The following is a 17,565-nucleotide window of genomic DNA, read 5'->3' as shown; positions in this document are numbered from 1 at the left end:
CCCGGGATCCCCAGAAGAGGAAATTTGTGTTAAAAAAATAACTGAATAAATTCCTCTTTGGGGAAAGGCCCAAGTGACCTGTTAGCAGACGTGGACAGTAACTAAATGTACTTAAGTACATATTCTGAGGATTTGTACTTTACTTGAGTATTAGATATTTTTTTATACTTATTACTGTTGGGTACTGTTTGTATCAAAAAAGGAAAGTATAATCCTGGTATACTAAGATGTATAACGTAGTGGTTCTACACGCAAGCACATCAGTGCACGCAGTGCAGGTGGTTTCACAGTTACTTTTCTGAAAAAAAGAGTTTCACAATTAATGTATAATTAATAACAATTACAGCAATTTGTTGATGTGAAAAATAAGAAATGTAATTTTACTCTTGAATACGTTTCGAATACATTTAAAAGCAAGTACTTTTTTACTCTTACTTGAGTAACATTTTGACTGAGCTACTTTTACTTGTAGTGGAGTAAATTTGAACAGGTCGTATTTGTACTCTTACTCAAGTACTGGGGTCGAGTACTCTGTCCACCTCTGCCTGTTCATGCCTGTACGCTTCATCTGGGAATGTGCACACTCGACAATTCACATTTTAGGCATTTAGCAGACACTCTTGTCCAGAGCGACTTAATGCACAATGGATGTTTGTTTGGGTAGCAATTTAGTAGGTCTAATTCAGGGTTCCCCAATAGGCGGCCCGCGGGCCATTTGCGGCCCTCGGAGCGCCCCCTTGTGGCCCCTGGAAGAAGAAGTAGCCTATGCATGTAAAACTGGGCATCCTTTTCAAATGGGGTCTTGCCCTGAAAATGAATTTTCAGGGCAAGACCTCGACCTCGTGCTAGTAATACAGTAATACAGTAGGCTAATACATACAAAAATGTGAAGAAACCTTTATACAACAATATATTTCTAAGGATTCACATACTTTAGATATAAAACATTTATAGATCATCACATTTACAGAGAGCATCACAAAGACTGATTCATAGGTGTATAATGTGTGTCTGCTAACAGCAACTGCTAATGTAATCCTCTGTACTTCTTGGTGTCTCACTTTCCTGGAAATCTAATTTTACATTCCCTTTCATTTCCAGTCCGGGATTTGCGTAACATTAAACACAACCTCCCGAGGCATTGTTGGACGAAACAAAGACATGTCTGAAGAAAGATAATAGCTTTAAGTGGCAGAACAACAAGTTGGGGACAGAGTCATAAATAACATTTCAACAAACCATAAAAAATATATATTTTTTACAAAGTTGTGCAAGTTCTGAAATTAATGAGTAAAGCAGTGGAATACCCAGCATCAAAATTATATGACGCAGTGGAAATAATCATTGTTAATTTAAGTCAGATGTTGAACAAATGGAACCAAATGAATGGACCAGTCTTAGGTTCCATTTATACACACTGTAATGAACATCTAATTTAAACGTCTCAGAATGACATGAACTGTGCCACCCAGCACAGTTCACATCCTCTCCCCTGAAGGCACAGCATAGATCAATACATGGCTAGGTCAGTTGAAGTGCACCACCTGGAATCCTCTCAGACACCTGAAGGCGTGCGTGTCTATGTTCCCCAGATCTATTAGGTTGTGTTCAAGCTGAACCCTCACCAGCCCGCTGAGGCCCGCGGCGGCCTGACCCCAGCAGAACGCGTCCCGAGGCACCGACTGGATCCTGTTGTGGGTGAGAGCGGCCGAGTACAGCGCCCGGGGCAGCTGTCTGGGGACCTGGCGCAGGGCGTTGTGGCACAGGTCCAGCTGGTGCAGGACCGGCAGGGGCCTGAACGCCCCAGGCGCCACTCGGGAGATCCTGTTCCTAGCCAGGCCGAGGTGCTCCAAATTTGGCATGGTGAGGAACGCGGATTGACTAATGGAGGATATGAGGTTACCTTCCAGGTTCAACGTCTTTATCGATGGCGGAAGGTGACGTGGCACCTGTTTGAGGCGGTTCCCCTCCAGGTTGAGGCTCTCCAGGTGAGCCACGTTGAGGAGCGACTCTCTAACCAGGCCCCTGTTTGTCAGCCTGTTGGCGCTCAGGTCGAGAACCATCAGTTGGGCCGTTCCGTTGAAGGCCCCCGCACGGAACCGCTGGATGCGATTCCCTCTGAGGTACAGCTCCTTGATGGACACGGGGAGGCCCAGAGGAACCGCCTCTAGCTGATTGCCGTCCAGGTTTAGCGTGCGGAGGTTGCCCAGGGAAGCGAGCACTCCGTTGGGGAGGGTCTGGGACTCGTTCCCCAGGCTGTTATTGCTGAGACTGAGGACCAAGAGACCGGGACAGCGAGCCCAGACCGCCTCTGACATCACCCTCACACGATTGTTGTCCAGACGCAGCTCCTCCAGAGACGCGGGGAGGTCGCCGGGCACACTCTCCAGAAGGTTCCGGTCCAAGTAGAGGCGCCTCAGGGCGTGGATGCCTTCAAAAGCCCCCTCTATCGTACCGTCTGTCAGCCGGTTGTTGCTCAGCACCAGGAACTCCATGTCGAGGTACTCGTTGAGCAAGTCCAGCTGCACGCTGTCGATGTGGTTGTTCATGAGCAGGATGTAGCGAGCGTTGTAGGGAATACCGTAAGGAACCTTGTCCACGCCTTTGTCCGAACACTGGACCACCCTGGAAGACAAAAACAGCACATTCAGACCGGTGTTAAGCTCTGGTGACATACAGGTTCAGTACAGTGTGTTGTCACTGCTGACAATGACAGGCATTATATCATAATACGTTAGTAGTGGCCTAGAACGTACAGTGGTCCTCAAAGTTGTTCATGTCAAATACCCCCAAAAAAATATGTCGGAGGTCGTAGCTGTAATTTATAACACCTATATCAGGGGTGGGCAACTTTGACGATGCAGAGGGCCCCTAGTTCCACAATCAATCCAGAGGGCCACATAGCATATTACTGTTGTAGCAAAAATAGCCAATCTACAAGCTTTTTGCAAAATTTTAATTGAAATCCTGAATATTCTTTTGCTATTTTTGAATTGGAATCCTGAAAAATCCTTTAATTTCAAATGCATTTAGTTATACTTATGTTAACTTTATGAACCACATACAAATACACTGCATTGGACATACAAATAGACAATAACATTGTACTAACATTATAACATAACATTGTAGTCATTCAGCTATACTAATATAGAAGTAATTCATGTCTGCATGTTTGGAATTGTAACAGCAGAAATCAATAATATATCAATATTCAATATTCTATCTGCGGGCCAGATTAAGTGATGGTGGGGGCCGCATGTGGCCCCCGGGCCGCCAGTTGCCCATGTATGACCTATATACATGTATATTTAACGCACTTATATTTTGATCATGAGCATTACATTAATTTGCTGGATACAAGCTGGCCGATTGATAAGTGCATCTTACCTCCCGTAACAAGCACACTCCGTAGGGCAGTAGTTGTCTTTGAAGAAAGGGAAATCTGTAGGTGCCGGTGTGGGTGCTTGCTTTATTTTCTCGGAGGGCTTTTTAGTTTTATTTCCTTTTTTCCCTTTCTTCACCTTGGGTTTGTCTTTCTTCTTGCCTTTCTTGTTCTTGTTGCTTTTTTTGCCTTTTCCGACTTTTGCCACCGCCTTTGACCGGGTCGGCGGCCGCAGCGGCAGAGGTTTGGCTGCAGATGCCGTCGTTTGTGGCTTTGGCGGAGAAGTTTTGTTTAGGTTCAAGTTGGGTTCGGTCTCATTTTTTGTCGCTTTAGCCTGCGCAGGTTTGCTTGTAGGCGGCGATGTTTTCAACTGAGGCGTGGGCTTGATGGAGTTGGACTCTTTCGACTTGGCAGTAGGGCCAGGCTGCCGCACGTTCACTGTGGCTTTGGCTCTGAGTTTATTGTTCTCTTTTGGAGGGACAACAGTGTTAGTTTTCTTTGTTTTCGGTTTCTTGGTGCTGGAGATCAATCCGTCTTTAATTGTGTATGTGCTTTCTAACTCATTCAGTGCAGATGTGGTCAGTTTGTGTTTTGTGACCCTGCTGTCTTCTGACTTTTTACCGCTGATTGACACTTGAGCCGTCGGGCCAACTTTGACCTCCGACGCCTCAGAAGTGAAACGGCTCCGTTCACCGGCCGCCATCTCCTGCACTTCTGTGAGGTTGTCCTCGACCAGGGAGACGAGTTCATCCTCTGTGTCTCCGGCATTTAATACCGGTGCCTGATTGGTGGTCGCAGGAGTAGGCGGAGTTACAGGCGGAAGGAGGGCCTGATGACCGTCATTGGGGGCGAGGGTGCTCCTCAGTTTCTCCTCTGTTCCTGTGTCTTCAGGGTTGGCGGCGGCTGCCCAGAGCTCTGCATTCTCCCGGGCTCCTTGCAGTGTGTGACCTCTCCACGCTGACCTGGGGTCAGTGTCTATCTCTGTGATGCTCACTTCTACCATGGAGAAAGAGCAAACATTGACATAGTTTAGTCCTTCTGATGGAGCAAGGATTTCTTTCTGCCTGAGTGTTTCGTTCGAATGTTTTTATACATGCATGCATGCATGCGTGTATAATGCACGCACGCACGCACGCACACACGCACACACACACACACACACACACACACACACACACACACTTACTGCTACACATTTTGAGATGATCTGCATATGTGTTCATGAGGATGTTTCAAAACGTCTTATATCACTGAGCTTCATTTAGTGCCCAACCACTGTTACAATCTTATATTACTTACTGGGTTGCAGTACATGGGAATATCCATTCACTGCCAGGAGCAGGAGCAGGAGGGCACATGCTTCCATTTGATCTAAGAATATGCAAAACGGAAAGGAAAATACCATTACCTTTTTTTTATATATATACTTTTTATCCCACGATTTTGCAACCCATTTTTTCACCCAGTGTCAATAATCTAATGTAGCTAATCCTGGGCACTACACTTAAACTACTCATTATTAGCCTCATTAGCCTATTATTAGCCTTCAATTGAACTCCTTTGTTGTCACTGCAAGTGCAACAAATACGCGTTTCCATGAGTGTCAAAGACAATAATGTTCTATAAGAAAAAAATCAACAAGCAACAACAATCCGTTTCAAATGACCTACAGTCGTTTGGCTGTCTGGTTTGGAGAACTCGTTTTCATCACGGCACAATAAAGCCATTGTACGGCCATTGCAATTTATGAGCCTTTTGCTTACCTGCTGTGTGTATGGTGCCTTTAAAATGTCCTAGCATCAGTCACTGCCGTCCAGCCAAGCCTCTCCATAGAATGACTTTAGTTTGAAAGTTGCTGAGGCAGCAAGCAGTCCCACAGGAGTGGGGGAACCCCTTGAAATGCACACGCACGCACACACACACACACACACACACACACACACACACACACACACACACACACACACACACACACACACACACACACACACACACACACACACACACACACACAGCGGTAGTAGGTCACTCTAATGTCCTATTTGGGGGGGGGGGGGGGTCCTTTCACACGGAGCCTCCGGGGCCTGCAGAGACGAGGCATATAGGTAATGACTCCTTAAAGACTCCATATCTGCCGGGGAATTGTCGCACCTACCCTCCACGTCACTGGAATCTGCCACATCAATAGCGGGAAAGGAGGGCAACGCGGAGCACATGGGGTCAGAGGTGACAGTGTGTGCTGTTTTGTTTTTTTGGAGTGGTCACTGTTTGGGCCCGTATAGCTCCACGGAGACATTAGCATCCCAGCGGGTTACACGAGGGTGACAAGTATTTCCTGGAAACTGCTTTGACCTTTGACCCCACATATGACAATACACCACTGTGGCTCTGGAAGTATGTGTGTCGGTGTAGTGGAAGAAGTACTCTTTTCCATTTTTGTCTTGTAAAAGTAATACCCAGAGATTAAAATAGGGTGCATTTTGCATCCCAAACCGCAGTTTATAGTTAAGGGACGCAATAAAACAACGACCTCTGCATCCACGGGATGCACTACTGTACTGTTTTTTTATTCTAGTTTATTTTGCTAGCTTTAGTTATAATAATCATTTCTTCTTCCGTTTTCTACATGAATACAACCACATTATAACCATATACAATGAAAAAGGAGTTAAATGCTGCTGCAATTTGTAAAAATGGCAAAATATGCTTCCTAACGTCGTTGAAGTGGGACTCATAAAATGTCCCTGGGACTCATCTAAAAGACCATCCCTGCATCCCGGGACTCATTACATTGAAAACCTATTCACATCACTGGATACCCATGACTAAAAGCTGTATTCCTGAGTTCACGAGTAAACGTACGAATGAATGAGCATTAGAATATACTTTAAAGTACCGAAAGTAAATGAATGACAACTTGGCAAAATGTGTCAAAATCTTGTAGACCTAATAGCATGTAGATAGCTTGTCGATCTTCTATGTTTGAATATATAGGGCTTAATTTGTTAATGTATGTAATAATGATCTACATCTGCAAAGTAGCTTGTAACTAACGTTGTCCAATAACTGTAGTAAATGATTTGCCTCTGAGAGTATGGAGTAACATTTGAATCATATAAATTGAGTTAAGTGGCCTACTTAAAATGTTACTGAAGTGAATGTAAAATGGTATAGTGAATGTACTTACAGTAGTTACTTCCCACCTCTGTCAGTTGGAACCCAGTTAGGTGAAATGAACAAACTGAACACATGTAATTGAAGTCCTATATACATTTGCAGCACTGCCCCTTTAAGGGTAGTGCATAAAAGGGGTGACCAGGTTTGAGGCCTCTGTTTGGCCGGAAGCCTCATTTGAGTGTTTGTCGAGGACCTGCAGGCATGAGGTGTACTGCACAGCTCAGTACTTGGTAAGAAAACCTCAAACAAATGTTGATGCTTTGATAATTTATTTGGATGGGGATATATTTTAATAAAGTTACATTTAATATTCCATTTGCACTGCAGAGTTTGGCAGGTGTGATGTTTTGTGAGGGGGACATAGCTGGGACGCTGCAGAGTCAGTAAAGGGTAGGGGAATGGGTTTTAAGAGGGGTTTTTGACATGGGGACAGTGTTAGTCAAGTGTTAGCCTAATGTATCCAGTGGTGGAAAGTAACTAAGTAATTTTACTGTACTTAAGTACACTTTTGAGGTATTTGTACTTTACTGGAGTATGTCAAATTTTCAGTACTTTTACCTCTACTCCACTACATTTCAGAGGCAAATATTGTACTTTCACCCCACTACAATTATTTACAACTTTCGTTAGGCCTACTAGTTACTTTGTAGATTTTGATTATTTCAAAACATACATTAACCACTTCAACCCTATTTCGGGCTATTTGAAAGATCTACAAGCTTGTGTTGCATCGTGACACACGCATTGTGAGCTTGCAGATCAAATATTTTCCAAAGATATTTAAACATTTGAAAACTTGAAATTCTGCACAATGCGTAAAATTTGGTAAAAATGATATGTAATTGGCCACCGACAACCATCTGAAATTATGTAGTTCCAGGGACCCCTCGGAAGCAAAGATTTGAGTTAAAAACATTTGCTGTGAAATAATATATTATTCAAAGATTTGCGCCACATTTTCACGATTTTTCTAAAATAGCAGACCTACAAGCTCGTAGTGCGGCACTCAGTGCCACGCTATGAGCTTGTAGATCTGCTATTTTGCAATAGCTAAAGCATAACACAATGCTTAAAACACCAAAAGGGGTTCTTGACTCCTGGGTTATGGTTGTAGCAGTGCGAATACCATCAGACGGGGACAACTTCTTGCTTGCAATTAAAATTCATTGTATTTCCTATACGGTTTAACAATACTAAACACAGGGGAAAAGGGAGGTGGAACAATGTTGGCATCAGGTTCAAGGTTAGCCCGTCTCCGGACCCCCCGGGTTGAGCTCCTTTGGACCCCTACCCCGTAGGGTCCGGTATCATCGGCTTCAAGCGACATGGGATGCAATCTGAGTTACCCTTCTCCGACGAATCTCTGCGCTGTGGGTGTGACGCTGACATATTCCAAAAGAAGCATATGAACGCTATAGGAGACAACGAACCCTCCGTGGCTGGCTACCTGCGACAGAGGCAGGAACGCGCAGATAGCCAGTTCCGGCGCTCTGTCGCAGGTAGCCAGCCACGGTGATGGAGGCGGTACAATAGGATGTCAATAAGGAAGTCAAGGAAGGAAGGAAGAGAGCTGCCAAAACGGTCGTACAAACATTAAAAATACTTAACGGCTTCTGAGCCGTTCGCGGGGGGGGGTCAGAGGGTTCGTTGTCTCCTATAGCGTTCATATGCTTCTTTTGGAATATGTCAGCGTCACACCCACAGTGCAGAGATCCGTCGGAGAAGGGTAACTCAGATTGCATCCCATGTCGCTTGAAGCCGATGATACCGGACCCTACGGGGTAGGGGTCCAAAGGAGCTCAACCCGGGGGGTCCGGAGACGGGCTAGTTCAAGGTCAAACAAATCTGAATCTGAAGGCAGAGTGTCACTTTCTGCCTATAAGCACTCACAGCATGGGCTCAATCCCACTGATTAGGGATGACACTAGGTGTGAATGGTCATTGTCCTATTGTCTTCTTTAAAGTGCTATAAACAGTGCAATTCAATTAAGCTATATTACAAACAATATTCAACAAAGGTGTCTCTCTCAACCTGCTCCACAGGTACACAAGCCAGGGTGATGACGCCAGACCCCCAAGCTCAGCTTCTTCTCAGCCCTGCGTCCGTTCTCCTGTGACATGCTGTGAATGCTGGACCCTAGAGCCTGGCCTAAATCCCTGACCACTGCACTACACCAGAATGCTATATTGTACGTGCAGTACTAAACATGCAAGGCTGAATTAGAAGATGCAGGCAGCCAGGAGAATGAGGCTGGTCGGTGCCGTTGATACTGGGAGGAAAGTACTATATGGAGGGTGGAGATGCCACTGCTGGAGGGCTCATGAACTAGAGAGAGATCCGGCGATCCGGAGGCTCCATGGGTTCCAAAGTTTGACCCTGGCATCACTTACACAACTGGATGGAGTCAAGTAGAAGACGGCTCAAGGTGCGAACTTTGTTTTTTGCTTCTTTGCTGCTGCTGCTTGTGTTGCTGTGTGTATACTAGTGTGATTCAAACTGGTGTACTATTGCTGTCATTTTGGGACCCAATGTGTGGCAATGTTCAGTAACTGTTTGTGGCTCTGGAATTGAATGCTGATGTGAATCTACAGTTTGTATGTTGTGTTTACTTATGTTGTATCTGCCGTTGGAGGTAGGCTCTATTTGAGTTGTAACAGGGAACAGTATGTGCATGTGGCTCTAGATCACTTCAATAATCCTATAGAGTGAAATTGCTAATTCCTTTTGGTTCGAGCTAGAATGGCTCTTGTTGTTTCATACAGTTAATACAGTATTTCACATACAGAGCCATAGAACACCCAGGTTAATTTCTGTTCGGGTTCAAAATGGGCGGCTTAAATGTGATAAATGCTCCGTTTGTACTCACCCATTAAATAATTCCAAAGACATGGAGTGAAATATGGTCCTCTATGTCTTTCTCTCCGGGCAAAGGGGCCCGGAATGATCGATGGACTGATTTTATGAATACGTCCTGTTTACCGAAGACGTCGTCACCAATTGACCAGGGAAACACAAAAGTTTGGGTCACACAATTGGCAGGTGGTGTGATTAATTACCCACGACCTATCGCAAGGCACCTGCCAATTGTGAGACCCAAACTTTTGTGTTTCCCTGGTCAATTGGTGATGACATCTGCGGTAAACAGGACGTATTCGTAAAATCAGTCCGGCGATCATTCCGGGCCCCTTTGCCCGGAGAGAAAGACGTCCGTGTGCATCTCGTGAAAAAGTGGAGATAATTGACTAAATACACGTTTTGTGCCAGAACTTTCACTTGGATATGAAACTAGAGGACCATATTTCACTCCACGTCTTTGGAATTATTTAATGGGTGAGTACAAACGGAGCATTTATCACATTTAGGCCGCCCATTTTGAACCCGAACAGAAATTAACCTGGGTGTTCTATGGCTCTGTATGTGAAATACTTCGCAATGTATGTAACAACAGAGCCATTCTAGGGCTAGGTTGGAGCTAGACGTTTTGGGCTTTGAAGACTGAAACAGTAGGTTGTCATGTGAGTTGTGTTGTGTTGTCATGGTTGCAGAGGCTCGCTGTGAGTTATTGTGACAGAGTGGCTGTATTGGTTCATGACTGGCATGGTGGCAATTTCTTTCTTTCTTTATTTCTTTCTTTCTCGATTTATTTCTCGATTTATTTCTCGATTTATTTCTCGATTTATTTCTCGATTTATTTCTCGATTTATTTCTCGATTTCTTGATTTCTTGATTTCTTGATTTTTCTCTCTCTCTCTCTCTCTCTCTCTCTCTCTCTCTCTCTCTCTCTCTCTCTCTCTCTCTCTCTCTCTCTTTTGTAGTGTTCCAGTTCCAATTTCACTTGTTTGCTCTGTCTCCTGTATGAGTACTCACTCCTGATTGGTTAAAATTGGTATCCCAACCTGAAAATGCATTTTCTGTTTACTAAAGAGCTGGAGACACGGGAGACCCCTGTAATTGAACAAATATTCTATAGCAATGACTCAGTATACTACGAGAACATAGAGCTATTTAACACACTTAACACCACCTTTAAATTAACATTGATAATTCTACTGTGTAAAAGAAAACAAATCTATTTGATGCAGTTAACTACAAATGGAATCTGTTTTTACAAAAAGCAGACACGGCAACAATCTGATAAACTTTAATCCCATCATCATCTGTCATTTCACATAAAAATAACTTAGTGTTGTGCAATGCTGTTAATACATCACACTTTTGGGAAAAAGAGGATTATATAAGCAACCCTGTTCAATCAGACAATGTTGGGAGGAATCATTTATGATGGATGTCCGTTACAAAAGAGAGGGTGGACTTATTGGATCCAGCAATCAAATAATTGTTTTATTTACAACCCTTCTCAGAATTTAGATTCACAGCCTAAATGTAGCCAGACATTCCCCACAAAGATTGTATTGCATCATTCACAACAGAGAATGTGACATTGTGCTCCTAAAACCTGGCAAATTAATTGTTTACTCTTAAGATACTGCTGGACATTTTATTGTCCAGCTGCATGGTAGGAGCAAGCATACTCAAGAACATGCACACACACGCAGGCACGCACACACGCATGCACACAGGCATACGCATGCACACAAGCACACAAGCACGCAGGCATGCAGGCACACAAGCACGCAGGCATGCAGGCACGCACGCACGCACGCACGCACGCACGCACGCACGCACGCACGCACGCACGCACGCACGCACGCACGCACGCACGCACGCACGCACGCACGCACGCACGCACACACACACACACACACACACACACATATATTTAAAATATATATTTATGTCTACATAAACAGAAACAAGAGTATACCTTGTACAAAGAACATAAACACTGCCATCCAGTGCAGTCAGACAATGGGAGAACAGCCAGTTCCAAGTTCCCAGCGCCAAGATTGTTACATATGTACAATACAGTTTACATACTTGTCAGACACAGCGGGCATAAGGAAAAGGAAACGACACCTCCAAATTGACCTGTTACTGAGCAGTACCTTGCTATAACTGTTTGGCCCTCCATTTGGAGAGGCTGGCCGCTGGCCATTTGAACTTGTGTATGTGGCCTATAGGCCAGGGGTAGGCAACCTTAGGCACAGGCACCAACATTGGCACAGCAGAGGGTGATCACACTGGCACACATGGTATGGTGAGAGAGCGGATGTTTCTGTTAAAAAAATAAAATAAAATAAAAGTTTTGTCAGTTAAATCAAGTCCACTCGCATCTGTATGCAAATTACACCCTGTGCATAATTCTACATTCTTTCAAGCTCACATTCATTGAACTCTCACTGGGGAGAGAGTCTGGGAGATGGTGAGTTATTGCTCTAATAATCATACATCCTGATGTGAAAGAACATGTTTTTAACCCATTTAGACCTGGTGTAACCTATACGACTGTCTTGTTTTACCTTAAATGCCGGATGTGTCACATATAGGCTACCAACTCAATTTATTTATTTTATAATATATTTTTAATAAGAATTTGATGGTTTTCAGAAAACCTTAGGTTAGGTTTTAGGAGGCGTTTTTTTTTTTGAATCGGCCTCAGGTCTAGAATAACAAATAATAAAGGCTGCTATGTTTATGGACAATCAAAATCTGATTTTGATGTGGTGTCATAATTAAACGTAATGTTTATATGGCACGCTGACTATCAAGAAAATCTAAACGGGGCTCTTCATGTCAAAAAGGTGCCGACCCCTGATGGTCTACTCTGCTCTGGCAGCGCACACACACACACACACACACACACACACACACACACACACACACACACACACACACACACACACACACACACATGCTTTTTTACTCAATAAGTAAAACATAAAAGCTGATACAACTGAACTCAAAATCCCACCAAATATATCATTTTACAGGAATCCACATTTAGAATCTGAATATATTACGTTAAAAATGTACTGTGAAAATGCACGACCAAAAAAAGACAAACTGACCAAAACTGCAATACCTTGTATAGCCACACGGGCACTTCATGTCAAAAAGGTTCCGACCCCTGATGGTCTACTCTGCTCTGGCAGCGCACACACACACACACACCAGCCACACACACACACACACACACACACACACACACACACACACACACACACACACACACACACACACACACACACACACACACACACACACACGCTTTTTTTACTCAATAAGTAAAACATAAAAGCTGATACAACTGAACTCAAAATCCCACCAAATATATCATTTTACAGGAATCCACATTTAGAATCTGAATATATTACGTTAAAAATGTACTGTGAAAATGCACGACCAAAAAAAGACAAACTGACCAAAACTGTAATACCTTGTATAGCCACACGGGCACTTCATGTCAAAAAGGTTCCGACCCCTGATGGTCTACTCTGCTCTGGCAGCGCACACACACACACACACCAGCCACACACACACACACACACACACACACACACACACACACACACACACACACACACACACACACACACACACACACACACACACACACACACACGCTTTTTTACTCAATAAGTAAAACATAAAAGCTGATACAACTGAACTCAAAATCCCACCAAATATATCATTTTACAGGAATCCACATTTAGAATCTGAATATATTACGTTAAAAATGTACTGTGAAAATGCACGACCAAAAAAAGACAAACTGACCAAAACTGTAATACCTTGTATAGCCACACGAGGGCAGAACACACCCACACATAATTCCTTCAGCTGCCTGCACTGAAAGTGAATAGTAGGTACAGAAGCTGGTGATTCATTCATACCCGTTCTGTTCTGTTATGTGTTGTTCTGTTCATCTGACACCTTGAGGGAGGAGAGACATCTGATGTTAAACCTTAATGAGATGAAACACAAAAAGTATCTTTCACATGATTATTATTATAGTGCAGTGTTTCTCAACCGTTTTTATACCCTATCTATATCCATCCATCCATCCATCCATCCATCCATCCATCCATATCCTTCGGGACAATAAAGATTATTATTATTATCCCCAAACATTTTAGCGTGGCATGAAGTGACGTGACGTGACCTTGTAGATTTATGCTATTTTTGAATCGCAAACCTATACATGGATAAATTGGTTAAATGATTGAGACACTGTACAAACACATTTTTGCTGGGGACCGCCTGGAACTTCCTCGCTGGGGGTCCCTGGGACCCCACTTTGAGAACCACTGCAGTAGGTTAATGATGTGCTTTGTCGCCATGCAAGGCTGTGGCATGTGGCTTCTCACTTCACTTCCTGTACTGTAAAAAATAAATAAAAGTAGGAAATTAAGTGTGAAAAGCCACACGCAGATTATAGAAGGAGGAGGAAGGGGTATTTTTAATTGCCGTTATAAGAAGTGCACATGTTGTTAGAGGGAAATAATGTCGAAACGCTTATTGTGCTCACAATAGTGGTGTAAGTGTAGTTTGTCGGCCTGTGCTGTTGGCCGTTGAGATACTGGAGGGGATGCCACGCCGGCCTTCATAAATAACGACACGCATTCTGTATTTCATGGAGAATTGGAGACAACATGAGAAAACAATGGCACCACAAGCCAAAGTTGAATTTGATCTTAATAGCATGCCGTTGTCATCGGACAGAAACCCTGTATCTCCATATTTCAATTTGTAATATTTGTTTTTGTAAATGAATGCCCTGACAATGAATGTAAATGAAGCAGTGACGATAGCTAATCCACAAGCAAGATCAACAAGTCTGTTGGACTGCGGCGCATTGTGAGCTTGTAGTTCTGCAATTATTGCCATTTGCGAAACAATTCGAAAGTGAAAAGTATCAACAAGTGCTTGTGACTAAATACTAACTAATAGTAACCATTTCCTGAATAGTAACGGTTTTGGACGTACAGTTGGGTGCCACCGATATTGTCCCTTATCATTTGACCCATTTAGGCCTGACCTCAGAATTAAAAAAAAATCCTTCTAAATCCTCCAGTTTTCTGAAATAAATATTTTCACGATTTAAAAAAAATAGCAGATCTACAAGCTCGTAGCGCGCCACTCGGTGGCGTGCTATGAGCTTGTAGATCTGCTATTTTTCAATAGCTAAATTATAACATAATATTTAAAACACCAAAAGGGGTTCCCGCCCAAAATGGGTTAACTGTCCTTTTGCGCAGATCACGCAAACCTCAGCAAAAAGAAAAGGACAATATCGATGGCCTCCAACTGTACAAAGGTTTCCACTCGACAGCAACCATATGAATCCCATGCAGCTCGTCTAGAGACTGTCTCTGGACTGTCTAACCGCTGCTCTTCAACCATATGAATCCCATGCAGCTCGTCTAGAGACTGTCTCTGGACTGTCTAACCGCTGCTCTTCAGTGCATCCAGCTGTTCAGACAGATGCCTGGATGCCAGCCCACCGGTTGTCTCAGTTTCTCTCTCAGGCTGTTTCCATTTCTTGGCCAATGTAATGCTTGAATACTGAAACGCACAAGGTTCACATTTGCACGTGTCTGGCCTGGGCCGTGGCTCAGCGGTCCAGGCACCTTGGCCGGTAGTCCGAGTCTGGCAGTGTGCTGCGGGTTCGACTCCCGATCCCAACGGCCTTTACTGCATGTCACTCCCCCATCTCTCTCCCCCATTTCCTGTCAGCCTACTGTCTGTCCCTCTATAAAAAATATAAAATAAAAGGCGAAAGCCACAAAAAAACAACAACATTTGCATGTCGGTTTAGAATTAGTGAACATAAGGTTCCTGAGGATTGGGTTTGTAATCAACCTTTTGGTTGAAAATTCTGACAAATTAATGTCTCTGCATTATGTTGACCTGCAGAGAGAGATAGACCCTGTGTGTGTGTGTGTGTGTGTGTGTGTGTGTGTGTGTGTGTGTGTGTGTGTGTGTGTGTGTGTGTGTGTGTGTGTGTGTGTGTGTGTGTGTGTGTGTGTGTGTGTGTGTGTGTGTGTGTGTGTGTGTGTGTGTGTGTGTGTGCGCACGCAACTCTGTTTACATGTTTTATTCTGTTTCTAATTGTACATGCATACTGTATGTATGTTACTTTTGCTTTGCTGATGTAAACGTATGATTCTCATGTGTTGTTAAGCTCCATGCACAGCAGCCATATTGGAAAGAAATTGGGCCTCTTCCTTCACAGGCCTTACCAATGATACTAATGGAGGCTCTGCTCGATTCTGGTCAAACAGAGTCAGTGTGCCGATATTGAGCACGTTGGCTCACTGGCAAGACTGCTACACCAGTGGGTCTCAAATCGGGGTCCAGGGACCCTCATGGTTCCTTGAGGGGGTTCTAAATGGCCCTGTACGTGTGTGTATAACCGTTGAGACGATTCTACTCTATGGCTCCGAGACATGGACACTTTCAAAGAAACTAGAGAAACGGTTGGATGGCACTTACAACCGCCTTCTAAAATCTGTCTTGGAAGAGCCACCCATCGACTAATCTATATACGGCAACCTTCCCCGTGTTTCTTCACTAGTCCGATCCAGAAGAACACAGTTTGCCGGCCACTGCTACAGAGCTGACAATGAGGTTATATCTTCCCTTCTTCTCTGGAGTCCTGCCTCAAAGCAGACCAGAGGTAGAAAACTGTTGTTCCCTGATGTTATCGCTAGGGACACAGGCATCAGTAAGCAGGAACTGGGGATGGCAATGAAGGACCGGGAAGTCTGGCGTGATATTGTGAAATCCACGATCTCGACCGTGGTCGAAAAATGATGATGATAACCATGAATAACCAAGTGTATAACCAAGGCCCAATTTCTTTCTGATATGGCTGCTCTACATACTGTAGAGCTTACAGAGAGAGAGGGTGGTGGTAGTGGGGGTCTTTCAGTTCTCGTGGCCTTTATGGTAATTGGATAGATAATTGATGATCACATTAGCACCCTCTCGCCTTGAGGTTTCTGCCAGGCGTGATTTCTAATTTACAGTAACGGCAATAAACATCAATGCGATGATGCAAACCACGGGGCATCAGTCCAGGAGAGGGAGGGAGCGTTCACGTATAAGCGCAGCACTCACAGAGTGTGATTTGTATACTGGCGTGGAGCGTGCAACATGCATGCAAGATGAAAGATATAAAAATACAGATTTGAGTGAAAGATAATAAATGACACAGATATACTCGGAATGGCAAAGGTGCACAGTAAAATCCTGAGTGTTTATCTTCGTGCAACGATAAAACAGTCACTCCCTACATGTGCACCAAGGGGTTTTACAATGTAAAGAGAGAGCAGACCAACTTGAAAGCTGTGCAGTTGGAGAAAATGACCCCCCCCCACACACACACACACACACACACACACACACACACACACACACACACACACACACACACACACACACACACACACACACACACAAACTAACCCATCTGCTCTCGGTGTGTCTGTTAGCAGGGTCGAAGGTCACAGACTGCGATCAATTTATTGTCAATTGAGCCGCAGACCCACATTTTGCGTGTGTGTCTCCCACAGGTTACAACGTCAACACAATGGAGGTGGACTTTCATCTCGTTCATGCTCGTCTTATTATGGCGTGTGTTGTGTGCCATGTTCCTACAGCGCACGTGTGCGCTTCTGTCAACCGTGCATTGCAATCACACGTTGCACATTGGGATTGACATGAACGTCAATGTTCCTGGGTTATTAAAACTCTATCTGGGCTGGAAAGACAAATATATAAGATACTCTGGAGCAAGGATTCAGTCACGTGGCTCCCTCTCTCTCTCTCTCTCTCTCTCTCTCTCTGCAAAATGCAACGATCTCTTCCACAGCTGATAGGATTTTCTGCCTGAATTATAAAATTATATATCTGCAGAATCTATGCCTGAACCTCCACGTACTGCATAGATTGCTCATAAATCTCTCTTAAAAAAACAAAAACAAAAAAACCCTCAGCCCTGCACACATGTGTGCCGGTTCTCATGCATACTGATAGCGCCCGTATCAGAGGTTTAATGTTCCACTGCTGATATCATCAGTCTCCAGGTTTTTACAGC

The 17,565-nt window shown here is 44.0% G+C and overlaps 1 protein-coding gene across 1 annotated transcript; it reads right to left on the bottom strand.

Annotated features, from left to right (window-relative positions):
* Nucleotides 1–1,526: 1,526 nt before the first annotated feature.
* LOC306916294 (extracellular matrix protein 2) lies at nucleotides 1,527–5,279 on the bottom strand (the record flags this gene model as incomplete). Its single annotated transcript, XM_079494128.1, has 4 exons — nucleotides 5,149–5,279; nucleotides 4,685–4,756; nucleotides 3,391–4,381; nucleotides 1,527–2,625 (listed from the first exon to the last, which is right to left on the bottom strand). The coding sequence occupies exons 1-4, from the start codon at nucleotides 5,183–5,185 to the stop codon at nucleotides 1,527–1,529; spliced, it is 2,199 nt and encodes a 732-aa protein (XP_079350254.1). The 5' UTR covers nucleotides 5,186–5,279.
* Nucleotides 5,280–17,565: the final 12,286 nt, after the last annotated feature.

This window comes from Electrona antarctica (assembly GCF_951216825.1).
Source record: "Electrona antarctica genome assembly, chromosome: 23".
In the NCBI taxonomy this organism is placed as follows: Eukaryota; Metazoa; Chordata; class Actinopteri; order Myctophiformes; family Myctophidae; genus Electrona; species Electrona antarctica.
The sequence above is the reverse complement of the archived record's forward strand: the minus strand, read 5'-3'. Positions and strand labels throughout refer to the sequence as shown.